The 24,645-nt window shown below is 41.7% G+C and overlaps 1 protein-coding gene across 1 annotated transcript in view; it reads right to left on the bottom strand.

Annotated features, from left to right (window-relative positions):
- The window catches only part of SCARB2 (scavenger receptor class B member 2), a 365,930-nt gene extending 341,709 nt beyond the window's left edge, over positions 1-24,221 (bottom strand). The window contains exon 1 of the mRNA XM_053703403.1: positions 23,557-24,221. Coding sequence (XP_053559378.1) covers positions 23,557-23,673 — 117 coding nt within the window. The 5' untranslated portion in view covers positions 23,674-24,221. The remainder of the gene's footprint in view (positions 1-23,556) is intronic.
- Positions 24,222-24,645: the final 424 nt, after the last annotated feature.

Consider the following 24,645-nt stretch of genomic DNA (forward strand, 5'->3'; position numbering starts at 1 on the left):
TAAACTGTTATAAACAGTTGTAACCTACCTCCTTCTAGGACTAAACTTTTGTCCAACAGTTTGTGGTTTTGTTTTGCTTAAAGTGATGGTAAACCCAAGTGTATAACAAACACTAGAATTTACCATCACTAAAAATAAACATTAGTTTCTCTCAACGTTTTATTAAAAACAATGTTAAACTCACCCTGTAAGGAAAGTAGATCGCTAACTCAGCGCCTCCGGCCGCTCACGGCACAGCGCTTTCTTCAATGACGTGATGTTTCCACCTCTAGACCAATAGCTGTGCGTGTAAACTGATATCCTAGCACGGCTAATGGTCTAGAGGTGAAAAAGTCACCTCACTGGAGAAATTGCTGTGCCGTCGACGGCCGGAGGCGCTGTTTGAGGGATATGCTTTCCTTACAGATAGGGCGAGTTTAACATAATTCTTTTTTATCAAAGGCAAAAAAAAGCTTGCAGCACTGCAAAAGCAAAGTTCCTGGTTTCACCTCTCACATAAATTAAACTTTGAAACAAACTCTGCACCCCTTCCTCCCTCACAAAGAAAAGGAAAAAAACGGATATGAGACAGCTAAAATAACCATTGCCATTCACATTTCAGCTACTCACACTTCTCTTCACTACCACATCTGCATTATATGTAACTATTTTAGAAACTACAGATTATTTTTTTTTCTTTTACTTTGAAATATTAGTCTAATAAAAATACGCCCTAAACTCTTTATGCATCTGAATACAAAATTACCATGTTATATATCATATTTAAAGTGAAGTTAAACTTACCTTCATGTCGATCTAGTATTCCCTTCTTTGTTCCAAATCAATAGGAGTTTAATTCATCAATTTTTATCAATCTTATTGTAAACAAAGTTATCGGCTTTATAAATTGATTTATGACACTTTACAAATTCGACCCGTTTTTTTTATTAATTTTTTTAAGTATTGATCACGTTTTTACCTTGTCCAATTGAAAATCTGGCCGTTAGGCGGCTGTCATCCCACGTCATCCGCCTCCTTGAATATATGTGCAATCCTTTTTTTTTTTTTACTACTACAAGGTAAAAACGTAATCGAGCCTCTAAAAAAAAAAAAAAAAAAAAAACAGGTCCAATTTGTAAAGCATCAGCAATCAATTTATAAAGCCGATAACTTTGTTTACAATAAGATTAATAAAAATTGATAAAATTAAACTCCTATTGATTTGGAACAAAGAAGGGAATACTAGATCGATATGAAGGTAAGTTTATCTTAAATAAGAAAATTAAAACAAATCTGAAGCCATATCAAGGCAGTTGCTTAATTTTCTACTGGAAATCTATATCCAGGACTCGACAAACCCAGGAAACTGGGAACCACTGGCTCCTAGAATTTTACCCCTGGTTCCTAACTTTTTGGGTTATTCTACATATATCTATATACAAATGTCACTACCTGGCTCCTAAAAGTAAGCCTGACTACTAAATATTCTTACTGGATATACAGGGAGTGTAGAATTATTAGGCAAATGAGTATTTTGACCACATCATCCTCTTTATGCATGTTGTCTTACTCCAAGCTGTATTGGCTCGAAAGCCTACTACCAATTAAGCATATTAGGTGATGTGCATCTCTGTAATGAGAAGGGGTGTGGTCTAATGACATCAACACCCTATATCAGGTGTGCATAATTATTAGGCAACTTCCTTTCCTTTGGCAAAATGGGTCAAAAGAAGGACTTGACAGGCTCAGAAAAGTCAAAAATAGTGAGATATCTTGCAGAGGGATGCAGCACTCTTAAAATTGCAAAGCTTCTGAAGCGTGATCATCGAACAATCAAGCGTTTCATTCAAAATAGTCAACAGGGTCGCAAGAAGCGTGTGGAAAAACCAAGGCGCAAAATAACTGCCCATAAACTGAGAAAAGTCAAGCGTGCAGCTGCCAAGATGCCACTTGCCACCAGTTTGGCCATATTTCAGAGCTGCAACATCACTGGAGTGCCCAAAAGCACAAGGTGTGCAATACTCAGAGACATGGCCAAGGTAAGAAAGGCTGAAAGACGACCACCACTGAACAAGACACACAAGCTGAAACGTCAAGACTGGGCCAAGAAATATCTCAAGACTGATTTTTCTAAGGTTTTATGGACTGATGAAATGAGAGTGAGTCTTGATGGGCCAGATGGATGGGCCCGTGGCTGGATTGGTAAAGGGCAGAGAGCTCCAGTCCGACTCAGACGCCAGCAAGGTGGAGGTGGAGTACTGGTTTGGGCTGGTATCATCAAAGATGAGCTTGTGGGGCCTTTTCGGGTTGAGGATGGAGTCAAGCTCAACTCCCAGTCCTACTGCCAGTTTCTGGAAGACACCTTCTTCAAGCAGTGGTACAGGAAGAAGTCTGCATTCGGGGGCGGAGCAAGCCGGCAAGCTGGGCAGACGCTAAGCACCAGAGCTCCGGGAAATTTTCACAATTTTCTGGCAATTCTGCCTATAATTTGGGGTTAATTCTTCCCCACTAGCAGTGAAATAGTGCACAAGTGTGGTCCGCTTCTCCAGACGTGTTTTGGACCATTCCGGTACGAACCTGTAATTTGCCGGTGGAAGAGAACCGACACATAATCAGGAAAGACCGGGGCTTTGGCCTGCAGCGGATCCCGCGATCACAGCAACTGACCGAAAAGACACCTAAAAGGGGCGATCCAGATGTACAGACCCCGGCAAACCACAACATAGGACCGGCAGTGAGGGGATCACATTTGAACACGGACTATCTTTAAGAATTGCTGAACTATAAGGAGCGGGCCAGCGCCATCTTGTCCCACATGTAAGTGCGCAACTTCACTACATAAGTACACTTGGCCCAACTACAAGCTCTGCATAGTGCCGAACCTTCATAGACTCATATGATACCTATCTACTAGATATATTGAGGCCCTTACCTCCATCCTAAAATATCTGAGACACTGATTCTGCAGCCTGTGTATGTGAGACCCTACCAAGTCATAGCTTAAGGGCTGGCCCCTGACCCCTTCAGTGACCATCAGACTTTCCAGACTGAAGCCCCGGCACTCTAAAGATTAAGTGCACTGTGTTAACACACCAGGAAGATAACAGAGGTGCAGATTGCACTTTTCACTACAGCTCTCTCTCAGGTCTCTCCCCTCCCTTTCCCGCCGGCCCTGATTGCCTGCGGGTCATACCCCTATACCCTCTCCCACATCGTCCTGAGGGGACAATTCCCCAGGGGAGAGATTAGACCAGATAACACGGCCTAGTGACAACTGCCTCAGCCTCCAGGCCTCACGGCACAACGTTCAACTAACCCAGCTTCAATTCCTATGTGATGTCAAGATCTGTGCAAACAATGTGCTAGCTATATGCACTGATGCCGCAGCCCCAGTCGGCCCTGATGCTGTTTTCTTTATAATGCAAACCAGTTTTCCACTTCTCCCACTATTTACCTTTTATATCTCATGCCACTACAGTTACAAAAGCACAAGATGCCACAATCTTTTAAAAGAAAGCAAAACTCCCACAAACCTCCGAAAAGAACAGTGGCGGATCACTTTAGCCAGCACACGTCCAGACAACAATCTGGCTCGGAAGAGGATGCCTCAGACACAAGCAGCCTCAATGATGCTCGCATCAGAACAACACTTTCCCAGGCCTCAGGCCGCCTACAACACCAAGATGCTGACACTGACAACAATTTAATGGACTCTATCAGGTCGCTCCTGGCCTCGCATCACGACTCCCTCTCCAAGAAGTTTGATAAGGGACATGCTGATCTGAAAAGAGACATAGCCCTCATAGGAGAAAGAACGGATGCCCTTGAACGCAAGCAAGAAGATCTCAGAGTAGACCACGGCAACCTCTTAGATTACTCGCAGAGCCTGGCAGAGCAGATCACTGACCTCGAGCTCAAACTCGCAGACCTTGAGGATAGGACTCGCCGCAATAACATCAGGGTGAAAGGTATTCCTGAATCTGTGCCCCTGCAGGAGCTCGAAAAATTCCTCCAGGACTTTTTTGTTGCAGTCCTAGGTCCGGAGATTGAGAAAGAGATGCTCCTCGATAGAGCCCATAGAGCCCTGAGGCCGAGGACGGCAAAAGGTGATAAACCTAGAGATGTGGTGGCCCGGCTACATTATTACACCTTTCGAGAGAAACTTCTGAGAGCCCTGGCGGGGGACAAGCCACTCCCGGAGCAGTATGCTGACATTCAGGTCTTCCAAGATCTCTCTCCCCACACTCTTCAGATAAGAAGGCATTACCAACCCTACACTAAAATTTTGAGAGATAAGAGCATCAAATACAGGTGGGGCTTTCCTGTCAAGCTATACATCAATAAGGACGGTCAACAATATGCGGCATCCTCACCTCAACAAGCAAGGGAATTACTTCAAAGATGGAGCCTACTACCACAAGATCCTCAGATACCATCTCAAGCAATAGTTCCTGGTAGAGGCTTGAGAGCATCAGCCCCTGAATGGGGCTCCCTTCCACAGAGACCCAGCAGTGACCAGAGGAATATCTCAATTTCTAAGACTAGAGACACTCCTTCGTGAGATACTCCATCCTGGTCATTGCTCTGATGTGCACACAGTTGTCTCCTTAATTGGGGGCTTACAATTGAGGGACTCTTTATTACTGCAGAGACTGACTCGTGTGTACCGAGGGTACACGAAGATTGGTGAGACTACCAAGGCACAATAGATGTTTTCTCTTTTGTACATTAATGTTCTCTGACTACCTCCTCTCCTCACCTCTCCTCCACTTCCTTCTTGTTTTCTCTTCCTTTTCCTTTCTCTAACCATTCTTTATCTCCTCCTCCTTTCCCCCTCTCCCCCTTTGTTTTTTCTTTTTCCTCTCTTACTCTACTTCCTTGTGCTAGTAATTAACTGTAAACTGTACTTATCTAACTCATTAAGGCCACTCAAGTTAAGTTGTAACCCGTGGCTCACTATGCCCCAGCACTTTTTTAAATGGCCATCGTTTAGAGAGACACCTTCCCTAACTATACTAAGGAGATACCCCACGGCAGTAGAGTATATTAATAACAGCTCTACACTCCCTCTCTAGATCGCCTACTCCCTCTGGATAAATGAGTGTTATGTAAGAGAAGGGATGGGATAGGCAGGAGTCGGGGCCCCTTAGACACCTATTAGGCATCTATCTCCCATTAAACAACAGCCTGAGTTCCCTGAATAGTACAACTCCTAAATTGGCTCTCTTGGGCTGATGGTCATCTTTAGAGGATGTTATTTGTATCCATGTTGTTGCTGTTTACCCTGTTGATGTTCTTACTGGCAGTTATGTATGTACCTTGAGTTATTTAGGATGTCTAATAACCAATATTTGCTCAGAATCTTTAGACTGGCGACTGCCAGGTCCTCATGTTGTTGCTGTTTTGACTAATAGTTATGTATATACCTCACAAAGATTAGATGGCCACCGTCAGGAGTTGCACACTTCCTACTCCCCATGAGCGACTAGTATACCCAATGTTCAATACGTTACTTACAGCCATCCACACACACCCTTATCACATGCCTCCTTGATTGTGTCGATCTCATACCATCTATACTAACGGCCTCTCCACTTGTGCTTGACCGACCAAGACTTAGATTAGCTCCCACCTGGTGGCCGTCAGGCTCACATGAGATTCTAACTCCAAGGTATAAAATTGGCACCCCCCTAAACGTACCCCCCGCAAACTGACGGTGGCCATCATATATTGTTCGTTTATAAAGATGTTGATGTTGTTCAGTGTTCAGTGTTGTTTTTCCTCTTATTGATTTGGGCAATTCATCCTAATATCTATGTCCATAACAACAGAAATTTGGGTCCTGAAATACCTCCCCCCGCAGACGCACTATGTCTGCATATAGCCACCCCCGAGGAGACATTACGGTCAGAGACCCATGAGTACAGACTTACACACGAGTCTTCCATTTCTCCCCCTTCATTTCTCATTTTGACAGCCCTATAACAGTGATAATTATGCGCACCCATTACAGTAACAGAGTGTCAGACCCTCGCTTATAGCGAGAAAAGTACAATAGTGACTGGAGGTGGGAGAGAGGAGGGGGGAGGGGTTTTCTCCTCTCTCTCTCTCCTTCTCTCTCTCTCCCTCTTCTTGCACGCTTTAAAATGACCGACTGGGGCTCGGCTATCTCTGCTGGCCTCTCCCCCCCCACATATCTATAGTTGTGCTCTCCAACTGTTAGTTGTGAGATCACTCATTGTGATAGTGTTTAGATACACATCGATATACGCTAGTAGCGCTTTAACCTCAAGACACCCTGTCTGTGGCCTGAAGTGCTCCAACACCCACCCCCCTCCTTCTCCCACCCATACCCCCCCGTCCCCACCAACCTGCGCCACCCCCTCTCAAACCTTTTCCCTTACCTGCTATTGAGGCCCTTATCTGCTACCCAGGAGAAGCCTGCTCATAATATGGCTCCCGTTTTGGCTGCCACCCTGAACGCCCAGGGACTTAACTCGCCTACTAAAAGGAGTCTCCTGCATCACTACCTACTTGCCCACAAAATACATTTAATGTTTTTGCAACAAACCCACTGGGAAAGGGGCTCTAAACAGCCCAGGAGTTCCCCTCTATATCCGATCTGTGAAACCGCCTCCTATACGAAAAAAAAAAGAGGGGTTGCCATAATGATCCATCGTGATGTCAGTTGTACGATTGATCACATTGAGCGAGATCCTGAGGGTAGGTTCCTTATCCTAGTTTGTGCCCTGAATGGAGCCCCCTACACGTTGGCCTCCATTTATGCCCCGAACTCGGGTCAGATCCCCTTCCTCCGAAAATTCCTGAACATCTTGGATCCACTCAAGAGAGGACATCTCTTGGTGGGGGGTGATCTGAATTTGGTCTGGAACCCAGACCTGGACAAGAAAAGAAACACAAATCATCCAACTGACCGTAATCTACTTTCGCTTTCAATGGCCTTTCGTAGGCTAATGTATCAATTTGGACTGTTTGATGTCTGGAGATGTTTAGCTCCGACCGAACTAGACTACACACACCACTCGGTGCCCCATAATTCGTACTCTCGTTTAGACTATCTACTCTGTGACTCATGGACACTTGACAAATTTGCGGGATCAAGGATCAGGCCCTGTCCGTGGTCAGACCACGATATGGTTAGTGCCCAACTCTTTGACTTACAGGCCCCCAACGGTAGGCCGTCCTGGAAACTTCCAGACCAGTGTCTCGCAGAAATAGAGATTCCACGTCTAAATGAAATCATCCTAGATTTCTTAGCACACAACGACACTGGTGATACGAGCCTTGAAATAGTCTGGGCCACCCTCAAAGCGTATTTGAGAGGTTATTTCATAAAGAAAAAGGCCCGATGGAAAGCGGCTCATAAGATCCCCTTTTCAAAGCTGTATGCCGAGCTAAGACTCCTGGAGAAGGCCAACAAAAAAGCCCCGGACCCCACTATAGCCACCCAGGTGGGGGCAATAAGGTCCGAGATTAATAAACGAGAGCTTTTGAAAGTGCAAACCAATCTATTCAAATTAAAACAAATATACTATAGTAAAGGGAACAAGGCCGATAGGCTCTTGGCCCGTAAACTTCGCAATAGGGCGGTTGCCAGTAGAATCCCGGCCATCAATTCTGGTCGTGGCATGGTATACTCTCCTAGGGAGATTGGCCGAGCCTTCTCAGACTATTATGCCTCCCTTTATGATCTAGATAGCGGTTCTAATGACCCACCTGTGAGAGGTGAGGAGTTGGGGCAATTTTTAACCGAGTTGCGGCTACCACGGCTAAGTGAAGAGTCTGCAGCAGACCTTGATAGACCATTCACATTGGAGGAAGTGAAGGCGGCCGTCCTGTCCCTTAAACCCCACAAAGCTCCTGGTCCAGATGGCTTCTCAACCCTCTTCTACAGAACCTTTGTGTCTCTCCTTTCTCCACTTTTACTCCGACTGTTTAATGATGTGGCTAAAGGAGGTAAGACGTTAGGGGAATTCTTAGAGGCTACTATTATGACCATCCCTAAAGAAGGAAAAGACCCCAAGGAATGTGGGAGCTACAGACCTATCTCCCTTATAAATGTGGACATCAAGATATATTCTAAAGTTCTTGCGACAAGACTTGGGAAACACCTTCCTTCCATAATCCACTTAGACCAAGTCGGATTCGTCCAAGGTAGACAGGGTTCTGATAATACCCGTAGACTGCTGAACATCTTCGCTGAATCACACAACATGGGCCTGCCCCTTCTCACCCTGTCATTAGATGCCGAAAAAGCCTTTGACAGGGTGAGATGGGAATATATGTTCGAGACTCTGAGAACCTTTGGGATCCCGCTCTCATTTTGTAGGGCGGTTGAGGCCCTATACACCCTTCCTACAGCTGTGGTTAAGGGGCTGGGTTTTTGCTCCCCTAAAATACACATACGCAATGGGACGAGGCAGGGATGCCCCCTGTCCCCGCTCCTTTTTGCGATGGTTATGGAGCCACTAGCAGAGGCCATCAGGCAGGACACCCAAATCCAGGGTCTGTTGCTGCATGATTCAGTACAAAAAGTGGCATTATTCGCTGATGATCTTACACTTTTTATTGCCGAGCCGGCCTCATCACTCCCTCCACTGATGGCCCTTATTGAGAGATTCGGGGTTCTCTCTAACTACAAAATAAATGTAGCCAAGACGGAGGCGTTCTCGATTCATTTAGATTGTCAAGAACAGAAAACTTTGCGACAGCAATATTCCTTTAAATGGTCTACTAGAGGTATCCGGCACCTTGGGGTCTTCCTGTCCCATGATAAGGAGATGGTCATTCATGAAAACTATCACACCTTGCTGAGGACAGTCGATAAACATCTGAGAGCAAAGAAATATGACGAGCTCTCCTGGATGGGAAGAATTGCAGCTCTGAAAATGATGCTACTACCCAAACTAACGTACATTATGCGATGCATCCCCCTCCCAGTCCCAGATAAGCTTCTGAAAAACTTTCAGACCCTTTTTAACAGATATGTCTGGAACAACAAGAAACCCAGAGTTGCGGCCTCAATCTTACAGTCCCCCTTAGACCTGGGAGGACTGGGATTGCCAAGCGTTAAGATGTATTATGAGGCGGCAATGATCTCGCATGTCTCAGCTTGGGGACGAGACCTCCCCCCCACGAGATGGAGGGACCTTGAGCAGGCATCATTGCCTGCCTATATAGATCTTTCTGACTTACTGTGGTTCCCCCCGCATCTTGCCACCTTGCACACTATCTCTAACCCAATCGTTAGAGGATGCCAAATGCTATGGTATAAATTGCGACACCACATTCAGATCGCCCCCCACCCTTCTCCTATCCAGCCTGTACTCCCCATACTTCAGACCCTCCCTAATATGAGACTGAACTGGTGGCGGCAGATTGGAATCTTGACAGTGGGAGACTTCTATGCAGGAGATCGGCTACTAACACAAAACGAGATGGTGGCAAACTTTGAGGTCCCGAGACAATTAGCATTTGAACTTCTAAGATTAAGATCCCTACTAAAAGCCTGGGGGTTCCTGAGGGATGCCCCACGGCCTCTTACGGCTTGGGAAGCCCGATGGAAAACGGGTCTTCAGACCTATAAACCCCTCACGGCACATTATCGATGCCTACTGGTTCCCCCCACAATCCCCAAGACGAGACACATGCTCTCCTGGGAGACGGAAATACAAACGGTGTACTCCCCTAAGAAATGGTTATCGGCCATCGCCAAGACCAAAGCGGCCTTACATTGCACCACGATGTATGAGCTATACTTTAAAATGCTCACCAGATGGCATCTGGTCCCCACCAGATTGCAGACCCTCTATCCTGATTACTCCCCTTCATGTTGGAGGAACTGTGGTGAAATTGGCACTCCACTGCACACCTGGTGGTCCTGTCCTAACCTAAAGGCACTCTGGGGTAAAACCAGTAGGATCTGTTGCTTGATGGGTCTTCCAGAAATTAGGGACCCCGGAATTGCCCTTCTCCACTTGGGCCTAGAGAAAGTGCCTCCGCATCAGAGAACCCTTCTCATATATATACTTACTTCTGTCAAAATGACAATTGCCAGGAATTGGAAGAAAGTGCATCCCCCAAAATGGCAAAGTGTAATGGAATATCTGAACTATGTCAAGTCCATGGAAGACTATGTCTACAGAACCCGGCGAAAGTCGGAAACTTTCTGTCTTATATGGGAACCCTGGGAAGCTTACCAGCAGAGCCTCAGAGCTAAATCTTAGGTCTCCCTACTCCCCAGCGCTACTGGCCCCAGATGCAGGTCCAGGACGCTCTGTTCACCCTTCTTCCCTCTCCACCCCCCTCCCTCCACTCAATGAGCTCCCCCTCCCTTCCCCTCCCCTCCCCTCCTAATATCCTTCTCCCCCCAAGGGGGTACTTCAGACCGCAACAATACACAGATGACTGAATCTTGACTATGCCCCCTGGGAGCGGTGGCCCTTATTGGCCTCTCGTACCCGCTCAGCTGCATTTACAGGCGATACCCACATAGCAACCAACTACTAGCGTAATTCCGCTTTTATAAAGCAGGTCAAAAGGCGGAATAAAAACCTTAAACCTACCAACTGACAACGACTCTCCCAACATGTAAACGCTCTTATTCACTCCTTATTTCACCTCCCACTCAGGTATAGTTTGATCTTTGGATATGCTAGAAATGGAGATAAAAACCTGGATATATTATGCAATATTTATATCATTTCAATGTACTGCGAGATACCATTTTTGTGATTTTTTTTTTTTTTTTTTTTTTTTTTAATTTTATTTTTGGTCAACAAGTGGTACAGTGAGAAGAAATCAAAAGTACACCACGCAGGGTGTCATAACGTAGAGTAACATAGAGCTGATAAAAATTGCATAATGCGGCAATACATGTTTATACAGATATATAAATACAACAGTATACAATGTACGTAATATAGTAAGATCAGCACCTGTTTCCAGCGCCTCATAAAAATGCTCTAGCATCATTACTCTCTGGTACCACACTGTTGGAATTTTTTTATTTATTCAAACCTAGAAACTAACGGAGCTTATGGAAAGGGCCAAAGTCTATATCTCCAGTGTCCATATTTGGTTATGTGCTTCGTTCCACATAACACCTTTCCAAATGCTCCGAGCCCTTAATAACTATCCACATTTAACACGCTAACATTTAACAATTAACCATTAACTTTGATAGTTGATAGTCACAAACCTGGTGCGGCAAGGGGGGGGGCGGGGGAGAGCCAGGAACCTGGGGTGAGGGAGGAAGAGAGGGTGGGGGGGGAGAGAAAAAAAAAAAAAATCTGATTCAGAACAGCATTACCTCTAGAGAGTCGTCACCCACCGTGTTTTGCCTCCCCTCTCTTAGATTCATTTGTAACATTGTCTCCAAATGGGCAAAAGGTTTCAAAATCTGATTCTGTATGAGTGGATCTAATGTGTCTATGTGTATTTTCCACTTCTGAAGAAAGGGGCGCAGTCTACGTGTTGTATCTAACCTAACGTCACACTGCTCGACGAAAAGCTGTTTGAGTAGTAGATGTTTTAGTTGTGCTATTGTCGGGGCTTGTCTGTTGATCCATCTTTTGAGGATACATTGTCTAGCCAGTAGTGTGCATAGTGAAAGGAACCTGTGTGACTTCTTATGAGTATCATCCCATCTTAACAGAAATATTTCCGCTTCAGCAAGTGTTATCTCTATCTGATATGAGCTCTTTAGCCAATATTGACATTGGCTCCAGAATCTCCTAATCTTTGGGCAGGCATAGAAATAGTGGTGAAATGATGGCGCTGCTAACCCGCACTTAATGCAGCGGTTAGGGATCCGCCGATCCCACTTTGAGAGTCTGTGTGGTGTGATATAATCCATGTGTAAGATTCTAATCTGCGTTTCCCTTTGCGATATCGCTAGTGTAGCTTGCCTGGTGTGTTCTAAGCTTTCTTTTATGTCTTGTACTGTCAAGTCCAGTAAGCAGTTGTCTCTGTACCTTGACATCATATTTGCCAAGATCAGAGGTTCTTTCTGCTGTAAGAGGCGTGTGTATATATGAGAGAGTGAAAATAATCCCACTCGGAATAATGTCTGCGTAATTGCAAAAGGCGGTGATCCCCAAAACTCAGCATTGGAGGTTTGTAATGAACCCACATAATGCCTAAGCTGCAAATAAGCATAAAAGTGCCTATTCGAAAGTTGAAACTTGGTTTTTAGTTCCTGAAATGATCGCACTGTGTGTTGTAGGGGGTCTAATACATCCCCAATTACCTTTAGGCCAGCTTTTTTCCAATCTCGGAAGGGTTCCTGATCCAGTCCAGCCGGGAAGTCTGGGTTCCCCACTATGGGGATGAATTTGGGGGGGGGGAGAGTCAATCTTCAAATATTTATGTATCTTGTGCCAAGCCCTTAATGGGTCTTTGTATGTTATGTTAGCAAGAATTTCCTCTGGGAGTGTCTGTCCACTTCCATATGGAAGGTACGCCAACGAAGTTGGCGCGACCACTGCCTCCTCAAGCTTGTCATCTCCGAAGTGACCTGTGCCCATTTGCCAATCCAATACTAGTCTAGCCAGAGCTGCCCAGTTATATAGTTTTAAGTTCGGGAGGCCTAGCCCCCCTGCCGAGTATGGGAGCTGAAGTTTTTCCAACGCTATTCTCGGTTTGCCCTTTTTCCATATAAATTGAGATATTGCCCTGGTAAGTACCCGTAAATCCGTTTGAGTCAATAGAAATGGTAACATGAGCATTGGGTAAAGTATTTTGGGTAATATTGTCATTTTGACTAAATTGACCCGGCCCGACAGTCCCAATGGGAAGTTGAGCCAGTTGGATAGCTGAGAGGATAACTGAACGCATTTTTCCGTGATATTTAATCTGTAAATTTGCGAGGGGTCTCTATGTAGGTGTATGCCTAAATATGTTAAGCCTTCAGTCGCCTCCACAAACGGGAAGCTATGCTTTGAGAGTGGGTGTCTGCAAAGCCACAATATCTCGGACTTCGAGGTATTAATCTTATACCCAGAGAAGCCTCCAAATTCCTTTATTATTTGGAGTATGATGGGGACGTGAGTTTGGGGGGATTCCACGAACAGTAACATGTCATCCGCGTATAGTGCTATATGAAGAGGGATGTCTTTAATCACGATACCTGGAAAAACCTGTCTGAGCCTTATGGCTAGTGGTTCTAACGCCAGATTAAATATCAGTGGGGACAGGGGACACCCCTGTCATTTTTGTGATTTTTATGTTTACTTGATATTTGTAACGTTTAAAAGAGTTGTGATAACCTATTTATATAATAAAAAATATTTAATAAAAAAAAAAGAAGTCTGCATTCTTCAAGAAAAACATGATTTTCATGCAGGACAATGCTCCATCACACGCGTCCAAGTACTCCACAGCGTGGCTGGCAAGAAAGGGTATAAAAGAAGAAAATCTAATGACATGGCCTCCTTGTTCACCTGATCTGAACCCCATTGAGAACCTGTGGTCCATCATCAAATGTGAGATTTACAAGGAGGGAAAACAGTACACCTCTCTGAACAGTGTCTGGGAGGCTGTGGTTGCTGCTGCACGCAATGTTGATGGTGAACAGATCAAAACACTGACAGAATCCATGGATGGCAGGCTTTTGTGTGTCCTTGCAAAGAAAGGTGGCTATATTGGTCACTGATTTGTTTTTGAATGTCAGAAATGTATATTTGTGAATGTTGAGATGTTATATTGGTTTCACTGGTAAAAATAAATAATTTAAATGGGTATATATTTGTTTTTTGTTAAGTTGCCTAATAATTATGCACAGTAATAGTCACCTGCACACACAGATATCCCCCTAAAATAGCTAAAACTAAAAACAAACTAAAAACTACTTCCAAAAATATTCAGCTTTGATATTAATGAGTTTTTTGGGTTCATTGAGAACATGGTTGTTGTTCAATAATAAAATGAATCCTCAAAAATACAACTTGCCTAATAATTCTGCAATCCCTGTACTGTTCATTATTCTAGTCTACTGGAGATCTATATAATGTTTATTAGTCTACTAGAGATCTATATACTGAGTATGCATTTAGAGGTAGATGGGGGTTTTGCATCTTTGAAAACAAGAAAACACAAACATGGTAGTTATGGTTATTTTTAAAGATGCTTAAAACTAAATTTAGCTTGGCTTTAATTTAACTTATTAATTCCATGCCCCTTTAAAATGAATTTAGCATGGCTCTGATTAAATATATTATTTTGATGTCCCTTTAAAGGGAATGCAACTCAATAATTTTATGTCATTATTCAGATAGAGAATTCAATTTTAAACAACTAATCAATTTACTTATATTATCTAATTTACTTCTCTTGGTATCCTTTGTTAAAAATCATAGTTAGGTAGGCTCAGGAGCAGCAATGCACTACTGGGAGCTAGCCACTAATTGGTGGCTGCTCATATACAACTGTTATTGGCTCACCTGATGTGCTAGCTCCCTGTAGTGCATTACTGCTCCTTCAACAAAGTATATCAAGAGAACAAAGCAAATTTGAGCCTTTTTTTTATTTATTCACCAAAACTATATATTTCTCACTAAAATTATTTACATACAGCTTGTGCAGTCATAACACAAATAGATGTAAAAGCTTCTCTAGGATCCCCTTTGTTGAGAAACAGCAGATATGCATGGCTTTGCCATTGCTTATTGTTCATTAGAAAGTCGCTAATTGCTGCTGCGCACCACAGTTGTGAAATACTGGCCAGTGGAGGGGTTAATTATTTAGCAGGTAAGAGTAATAGTACAGGTAGCCCTCAGTTTATATTGTGGTTCTGTTCCTGAAAGGGACATTGTACACTAGATTATTCTTTGCATAAATGTTTTGTAGATGATCCATTTATTAAGCCCATCTGGGAGTGTTTTTGTAACAATATATACTTTTGCTTATTTTTTTAATAACATTGTGGTGATTTTCAGACTCCTAACCAAGCCCTACAGCAGAGCTTTCCAAACTTTTCATGTTGGTGACACACTTTTTAGACCTACATAATTTCGCGACACAGTAATTCAGTTGTACTGGCAAACAGGATTTTAAACTAACTTGTTTTAAGAGATACGGACACATACATAAATGGTATAATAACTAAATGTATTTACAAGTAACAGTATGTAAGTATGTGCAAGAATTAAAAAAAATTCTACTTACTATTTTAATGGGATGTATGAGGTTGATGGGATGAACACAATTTCTGAATATTTGGTGAAATATTAGATAAAGACACTCGCATTTCATCATCAAGTACTTTTACTCTTCCCCTTCCTATCCATATATCAAGAGCAGGAGCAGCAATGCACTACTGGGAGCTAGTTGCAAAAAAAACCCCCACTGACTTCTGACTTCAGCTCAGCATTTAATTTGCCTCCCTCAGAGCTCGGTGAGTCCGATTGACTACTGCCCACGCTGCAAACACACTGCTGTCCCACTCACTGACTACACATGCAGTCACGAGCCAATTAAGGAGACTACATGTGCAGTCAGGAGCCAATGTGCCGCCAAAGCCACCAATGGGAATAGTTTCAGATCCCACTGAGCTGCGCCAATAGGTTAAGATGATCTGTAACCTCCTAGGTATCAATCACATGTCAACCATGTGATATGCGTAGCAGGCAGGCGGAAAGTCAGAAACAAAAAAAAAAAAAATTTTATTAAATAAAATTTAAAAAAATTTGTGCTGAAGCAGGGACACACCTACACACTGCTGCCGACACACTAGTGTGTCCCGACACACAGTTTGGAAAGCACTGCCCTACAGTGTCAGATGTATAAACGCATTTATAGACTCCTGCTGGCTCCTGTTTATGTTATGTCTTTTCATATGCAGAAAAGGGGGGGGGGGGTGTCTGTTCTTCTTGTTTTACCAGACCCTTTTACTGGGTGTCCCTGCCTAAACTCATCAACAGTGCTAAACTGAGAGCTTTGAAGTACATTTTTAAAAGGTTTTAGACTGGATTTTCAGTATCAGAACAGTATCTGTGCATATTCTTTTTTATAGTAGTGTCTGTTACATGAAGTTTAATGAAAATTGGAGCACACTGTCTCTTGAAGGAACAGTTGTAAAAAAAAAAATCTTGTGTAAAATGATTCCCCCCCAAACAGCTGTTTAACCCTCCCCCTCGTGGTGGTCATCTTAGGTACTGGCAGCTGTCTGCCAATACCTAGTTTATATGTAGTTCCTTTTTTTAATTTCTTCTTTTTTTTCGATAAATGTATTTATTATTATTATTGTTATTATTTATTTTCGGTAGTGCAGTGGTACCCCCTACCTCCACGCAATCTTTATGTAGGGTAACCCTTTTCCCAATCCTCACTTTTTCTGTAGTGCAGCCTCCCATCCCTCCCCCTTCCAAACTTAAATGTTTTGCAGTGTAGTGCCCCGTCCATCCCTCCTACCTCCGCCACTATGCCAACCACTTCACCTCCCGCCGGCACCAGGTGCTGAACCAAAAATGGGTCGGCTCCTAAGCTTACATTCCTGCTTTTAAAATAAAGATACCAAGAGAACGAAGAAAAATTAATAATAGAAGTAAATTAGAAATTTGCACAAATTGCAAGCTCTATCTGAATCATGAAAGAAAACATTTGGGTTTCATATCCCTTTAATTGACCAGTTCTAATAAAGATGCACTGTAACTTACTTTTTTTAATCTCTGATATAACAAATTATTTTAATGAATTAAATCTGCTAAAAATCTCAAAAGAAGAACTAGATCTTTTAAATGGACCAATTTCAATTGAAGAGATAAACAATGTCATCAAGTCAATGAGGAAAGGGAAAGCCCCGGGCTCTGATGGCCTACCAATAGAGTTTTCTGACATGATGAGAGAGAACATTACCCCGTTTTTGAAAACCCTATATGATCAATATTATTGTCACAATACTAAGATCACAGAGCACTTTAAAAGTTGCAAATATAATCTTAATCCCCAAGAAAGATAAAGATCTAGAAGAAATCACATCTTATAGACCAATTTCACTACTAAATCTGCACTATAAGATCGTTATGAAAATATTGGCAGACGGACTAAAAGTAATTCTTCCCAAGTTAGTACACCCTGACCAGGTGGGGTTTGTAAAAGGCAGGACTTCTGAAAATAACATAAGGAAAATTCAACATGTTATCTGTCATTATAGAGATGAGTTAGAGAGAAGGGACTCTCCTGCTCTGCCGGAGGCCTTCCTCCTATCACTCGATGCGGAGAAGGCCTTCGACAGAGTGGAATGGGACTTTTTGTACCAAACTTTAGTCAAATTTGGGTTTCATGGCAACTTTCTAGATTTAATTTTAAATATATATTCTGATTCTAATGCCACTCTTGTTAAATAACAAAATATTGCCTTTCCCACAATATAGGGGGAGACTAGGCAAGGCTGTCCGATGTCACCACTTCTTTTTGATTTGGTTTTGAAACCTCTCGCATCAAATTTAAGAAATATCTTGACAAGTTGTAAACTGGACAAGGAAACTTTTCAAATGTCTCTATTTGCAGATGATCTCCTGCTGTGTGTAACCACACCAGATAAACAAATAAAGGAAATCATCACTCAATTGGAGACCTATGGAAGAGTTTCAGGGTACAAAATCAACTTCTCAAAATCCAATGTCCTATGGCTAAAAAAAAGTCCAAATCTAATATTAATCATCCTTTTCTAGAATCACACCTCTTAAAATACCTGGGGATTTTTTTGTCTTCCTCGCCGAAGGATTGGTATAAAGATAATATAACGAAGATCTTAGATAATAGTATTAATACATTCTGGCAGAGTAGCAGCTTATAAAATGTTTGTTCTCCCAAAAATTCTGTACACCTTACGAATGTTTCCATTATTAATTAAACACCAGGATATTAAAAACCTCACTAAAGCATTACAATACTTTTTATGGCAAGGCAGAAAGCCCAGAATTAAATTGAGTAGATTATACCTCCCCTATATTAGAGGGGATTAGCGCTACCTAACTTACTGCTCTATAATTATGCTACTCTTCTGAGATTTCCACTAGATTGGTTATTTCAAACCACTAATTATACAAACCGTAATTTGGACGATAGATTCTGTGAGCCTCTCACCCTCAACTTTGTTCTCCATGCTTCCAATAAAGAATTAGGTAAAAAAAAATAAAAATCTATCAACATCCCTTGCTGAGAGATATTCTTAAAGCCTGGAGGGCCTCCATGAAATTGTTACATATAGAAGCTAAATGTTCTAAATGGTTACCTCCTTTAGGGAACACCCAATTTCCACCAGGTTTAAAGTACAAAGCGTTTCAAAAATGGAAGGAACTTCAGGTAACTAAGCTTGGACACTTGTGTCACTCTAAATCTAAACATATATACAACTTTATAGAATTCCAGGAGCAGTATAAGGTTCCATCTAAAAACAGCTTCCATATCATGCAAGCAAAACACTATTTAAAGTGAATGTAAATTTTGATACTTACCTTTTAATCTTGGCAGCCGCTGCATCGCTTCCTCCGCCGGTCGCAAAGCCTCTTCCTGGGTCTAAAATGAGGAATCCGGCTTCCTCCAATCACGGGGTTGAATCAGACACTGATTCCCCCGGGGGGGATGCCGTGATTGGAGGATGACCGATCCGTCATTTCTGACGTAGGAAGAGGCTAGCGGCGACCAGGGGATAGTAGTGTCTGTTACATGAAGTTTAATGAAAATTGGAGCACACTGTCTCTTGAAGGAACAGTTGTAAAAAAAAAAATCTTGTGTAAAATGATTCCCCCCCAAACAGCTGTTTAACCCTCCCCCTCGTGGTGGTCATCTTAGGTACTGGCAGCTGTCTGCCAATACCTAGTTTATATGTAGTTCCTTTTTTTAATTTCTTCTTTTTTTTCGATAAATGTATTTATTATTATTATTGTTATTATTTATTTTCGGTAGTGCAGTGGTACCCCCTACCTCCACGCAATCTTTATGTAGGGTAACCCTTTTCCCAATCCTCACTTTTTCTGTAGTGCAGCCTCCCATCCCTCCCCCTTCCAAACTTAAATGTTTTGCAGTGTAGTGCCCCGTCCATCCCTCCTACCTCCGCCACTATGCCAACCACTTCACCTCCCGCCGGCACCAGGTGCTGAACCAAAAATGGGTCGGCTCCTAAGCTTACATTCCTGCTTTTAAAATAAAGATACCAAGAGAACGAAGAAAAATTAATAATAGAAGTAAATTAGAAATTTGCACAAATTGCAAGCTCTATCTGAATCATGAAAGAAAACATTTGGGTTTCATATCCCTTTAATTGACCAGTTCTAATAAAGATGCACTGTAACTTACTTTTTTTAATCTCTGATATAACAAATTATTTTAATGAATTAAATCTGCTAAAAATCTCAAAAGAAGAACTAGATCTTTTAAATGGACCAATTTCAATTGAAGAGATAAACAATGTCATCAAGTCAATGAGGAAAGGGAAAGCCCCGGGCTCTGATGGCCTACCAATAGAGTTTTCTGACATGATGAGAGAGAACATTACCCCGTTTTTGAAAACCCTATATGATCAATATTATTGTCACAATACTAAGATCACAGAGCACTTTAAAAGTTGCAAATATAATCTTAATCCCCAAGAAAGATAAAGATCTAGAAGAAATCACATCTTATAGACCAATTTCACTACTAAATCTGCACTATAAGATCGTTATGAAAATATTGGCAGACGGACTAAAAGTAATTCTTCCCAAGTTAGTACACCCTGACCAGGTGGGGTTTGTAAAAGGCAGGACTTCTGAAAATAACATAAGGAAAATTCAACATGTTATCTGTCATTATAGAGATGAGTTAGAGAGAAGGGACTCTCCTGCTCTGCCGGAGGCCTTCCTCCTATCACTCGATGCGGAGAAGGCCTTCGACAGAGTGGAATGGGACTTTTTGTACCAAACTTTAGTCAAATTTGGGTTTCATGGCAACTTTCTAGATTTAATTTTAAATATATATTCTGATTCTAATGCCACTCTTGTTAAATAACAAAATATTGCCTTTCCCACAATATAGGGGGAGACTAGGCAAGGCTGTCCGATGTCACCACTTCTTTTTGATTTGGTTTTGAAACCTCTCGCATCAAATTTAAGAAATATCTTGACAAGTTGTAAACTGGACAAGGAAACTTTTCAAATGTCTCTATTTGCAGATGATCTCCTGCTGTGTGTAACCACACCAGATAAACAAATAAAGGAAATCATCACTCAATTGGAGACCTATGGAAGAGTTTCAGGGTACAAAATCAACTTCTCAAAATCCAATGTCCTATGGCTAAAAAAAAGTCCAAATCTAATATTAATCATCCTTTTCTAGAATCACACCTCTTAAAATACCTGGGGATTTTTTTGTCTTCCTCGCCGAAGGATTGGTATAAAGATAATATAACGAAGATCTTAGATAATAGTATTAATACATTCTGGCAGAGTAGCAGCTTATAAAATGTTTGTTCTCCCAAAAATTCTGTACACCTTACGAATGTTTCCATTATTAATTAAACACCAGGATATTAAAAACCTCACTAAAGCATTACAATACTTTTTATGGCAAGGCAGAAAGCCCAGAATTAAATTGAGTAGATTATACCTCCCCTATATTAGAGGGGATTAGCGCTACCTAACTTACTGCTCTATAATTATGCTACTCTTCTGAGATTTCCACTAGATTGGTTATTTCAAACCACTAATTATACAAACCGTAATTTGGACGATAGATTCTGTGAGCCTCTCACCCTCAACTTTGTTCTCCATGCTTCCAATAAAGAATTAGGTAAAAAAAAATAAAAATCTATCAACATCCCTTGCTGAGAGATATTCTTAAAGCCTGGAGGGCCTCCATGAAATTGTTACATATAGAAGCTAAATGTTCTAAATGGTTACCTCCTTTAGGGAACACCCAATTTCCACCAGGTTTAAAGTACAAAGCGTTTCAAAAATGGAAGGAACTTCAGGTAACTAAGCTTGGACACTTGTGTCACTCTAAATCTAAACATATATACAACTTTATAGAATTCCAGGAGCAGTATAAGGTTCCATCTAAAAACAGCTTCCATATCATGCAAGCAAAACACTATTTAAAGTGAATGTAAATTTTGATACTTACCTTTTAATCTTGGCAGCCGCTGCATCGCTTCCTCCGCCGGTCGCAAAGCCTCTTCCTGGGTCTAAAATGAGGAATCCGGCTTCCTCCAATCACGGGGTTGAATCAGACACTGATTCCCCCGGGGGGGATGCCGTGATTGGAGGATGACCGATCCGTCATTTCTGACGTAGGAAGAGGCTAGCGGCGACCAGGGGAAGCTGGAGCGGCTGTCAGGATTAAAAGGTAAGTATTTTCACAACACGAGTGAAACGTAAATTTTGATGAATTAAAGTGCTCCTGTTTTAATCGAATTTATAAAAACCGGACACTTTATCAAAATTTACATTCACTTTAAATTAAATTATCCAAGCTGGCCTAGACCCATTTTTTCAAAAACATCCACTTTTAGATCACCCAAAAGCAATGACAGGATCACTATCAGTTATTTATAAAATATTATTACTTTCATTAGAGCAGCACCAGATAAATGAGCTATATGCTAAATGGGATAAAATCCTACTGATACATAGTGATGAAAACATTATACAAAAAAGCTTGGGGACTTTATACCAACTAGATTGAACCATGTCCATTATGTAATCGAACCTAAGACTTATTCATCAGGATTACTTCACCCCTAAGAGGATACAGAAGTGGAGCAAGGAAAAAAGAGAATAAATGTAATAAATGTTCTAAACCCAACCCAGACTTAATACATTTAATCTACTCCTGCCCTAGACAGTTACACCTTTGGGCAAAGGTGGAATTATTGCTATCTCGTATCCTTGAGATAAAGATCTCACTATCCGGAGTAAATATAGTTCTTACTAAACACCTAGAATGGGGCCAAAATACCAAATTCATTCAGGTAACGATTCTGAAAATGAGAACATTGATCTTTAAAAACTGGGTCAAAAATACTCCCTACTATTAATCATCTTAAAAACATGTTGATGAGATATGCAATCCTGGAGGCATATGATTACAAAATGCATAACTTAGATAACCTTGAGCATTATGTCAAGATCTGGGGGAAGTTTGTAAATCTAATACCCCACTCTGGCCGCCAACTTCAAAATCAGCAAGCGGCGAGCGCTACCCAGGTTCTAAACCAAAAATGGGCTGGCTCCTAAGCTTACATTCCTGCCTTTCAAATAAAGATACTAAGAGAATGAAGAAAAATGTATAAAAGGAGTAAAGTAGAAAGTTGCTTAAAATTGCATGCTCTATCTCAGTGATTTTTAACCTTTTTTTTGCCGTGGCACACTTTTTTACATTAAAAAATCCTGTGGCACACCACCATCCCAAAATTTTTAAAAAATCACACATTGTAGCCTAATACAGCATATATATATATATATATATACACATACACACAAACACACACATACTGTATGTATTGTGCTGTTATGCCATGCCTCCTACAAACTACCCCTGCACTGGGAGTAAAAAACAAGCAAAGTTTAAAAAATATGTCACACTGTTGTAAGTCTGCCGTGGCACACCTGAGGATCTCTCACGGCACACTAGTGTGCCACGGCACACTGGTTGAAAAACACTGCTATATCTGAATCAGAAGAAACAGTCAACAGCAGAATGTTTTTTGTTTAAAAAGATAGATAATCCCTTTATTACCCATTCCCCAGTTTTGCATAACCAACACAGTTATATTAATATACTTTTTACCTCTGTGATTAACTTGTATCTAAGCATCTTCTGACAGCCCCTGATCACATGATATTTTATTTATTATCTATTGACTTTTATTTTAGCCAATTAGTGCAGTGTCTGCCACAAGCCAAGGGCGTGATCACAATGTTATCAATATGACTCACATGAACTAGCACTCCCCTGTTGTGAAAAGCAAATAAAAAAGCATGTGATAAGAGGCGAACTTCAAGGGCTTAGAAATTATCATATGAGCCTTCCATCCTAGGTTTAGCTTTCAACTAAAAATACCAAGAGAACAAAACAAAATTGGTGATAAAAGTAAATTGGAAAGTTGTTTCAAATTACATCCTTTATTTAAAACATAAAAGTTTTTTGGGGGCTTGACTGTCCCTTTAAAGAAAAAATGTGGGTTTTATATCCCTTTCAGCAATTAGCTAAAACATATACACATAGGCCAGGCTTACTTACAGGTGCATGTAACAAAGGATTATAAAAGTACTATTTAGCCCATTGTTTAAAGTGTGATGTATTAACTAATGGTTTTAACTTTAAATAAGGCTTTTATATGTGTGTGTGTGTGTGTGTGTGTGTGTGTGTGTGTGTGTGTGTGTGTGTGTGTGTGTGTGTGTGTGTGTGTGTGTGTGTGTGTGTGTGTGTGTGTGTGTGTGTTTGTGTGTGTGTGTGTGTGTGTGTGTGTGTGTGTTCTTACTAAAGCACATACTGTATACTGTATATCATTTTAACATTGCACAGGAACACGTAGCAGAGAGCAGAGGGATACATTACAGTAAATAGGGATCTCACCTCCTTGACTTTTCTCTCCACTGTGTTCATAAAGGTGTGAGCCACCAGCAAGGCGATGCTGACGATGAGCAACAGTAAAGAGAGGGTACCCGTCGCATATACTGCCAGCCTCGCCATAGTGCCCACTTTGCCAGCCGCTGTGTGCACTTAGTGTGCAGCCAATGACTAAACAGGCAGCTCAGGCCACAAAGCAGCTAGCACATAAGAAAAACTGCGGTCTATAAATACACTTGTATACTGGACTTGTCTTGCTATCTATTTCTCCCTTTCTGCAAACTGTAACAGCTCTTCAAATCTGAGCCTAAATTGGCCTCTTGCCTGTTAATACAAATCCAGTCTCACTCTTTCCTTTCCCTTTTATTATTATATGCAAGTTAGCAAATGCTGCCGTGCTCTGCTAATATAATCTATAGCTGAAGCCGATTCTTCCTCTCCTATCCCTGCAAGGTTTCCTCCTATAGCCAGCCCACTTGTCTCTCCAGTCCTGTCAGTGTTTTGCAGCTTCAGGTCAAATCCTAATGGCATTGGCAACGCCTTTCCCTGGGTGCTCAGCCCTCCCCTCTTTGTATTGTGCAACTACTCAAAACATCACTTTGGTTTTATGTGCAGCTGCTGTCTTCTGCCTAGTTTCGTTTTCCTGCTCTCTCCATCCCCTTGTTATTTGTGCTGATTCAAGTCGCAGGGCTGTGACGGAGAATCTGAGCCAAGCAGTAAAACGATCTCAATGTTTTATGGGTTGTTTCTGTTTGGTGTCTAGTGAGTGAATTTATTGCAAGATAACATAACAGGGTGTTAGCACTATTATGTGTTTAATGTGGTTAAGACTCCTTCCTTGTACTGTTTACACCAAATAGAGACATGTTTTTAAAGGGATACTAAAACCCTTTTTTTTTTTTTCTTTAATGAGATAGAGTATGCAATTTTAAGCAACTTTTTAATTTACTCCTATTATCAATATGTCTTTGTTCTCTTGCTACCTTTATTTAAAAAGCAGGAATGTGAAGCTTAGGAGCCAGCCCATTTTTGGTTCAGAACCTGGGTTATGCTTGCTGCCTTGCTTATTGGTTTGCTAAATGTAGCCACCAATAA

The sequence above is a fragment of the Bombina bombina genome, chromosome 2 (genome assembly GCF_027579735.1).
Source record: "Bombina bombina isolate aBomBom1 chromosome 2, aBomBom1.pri, whole genome shotgun sequence".
In the NCBI taxonomy this organism is placed as follows: Eukaryota; Metazoa; Chordata; class Amphibia; order Anura; family Bombinatoridae; genus Bombina; species Bombina bombina.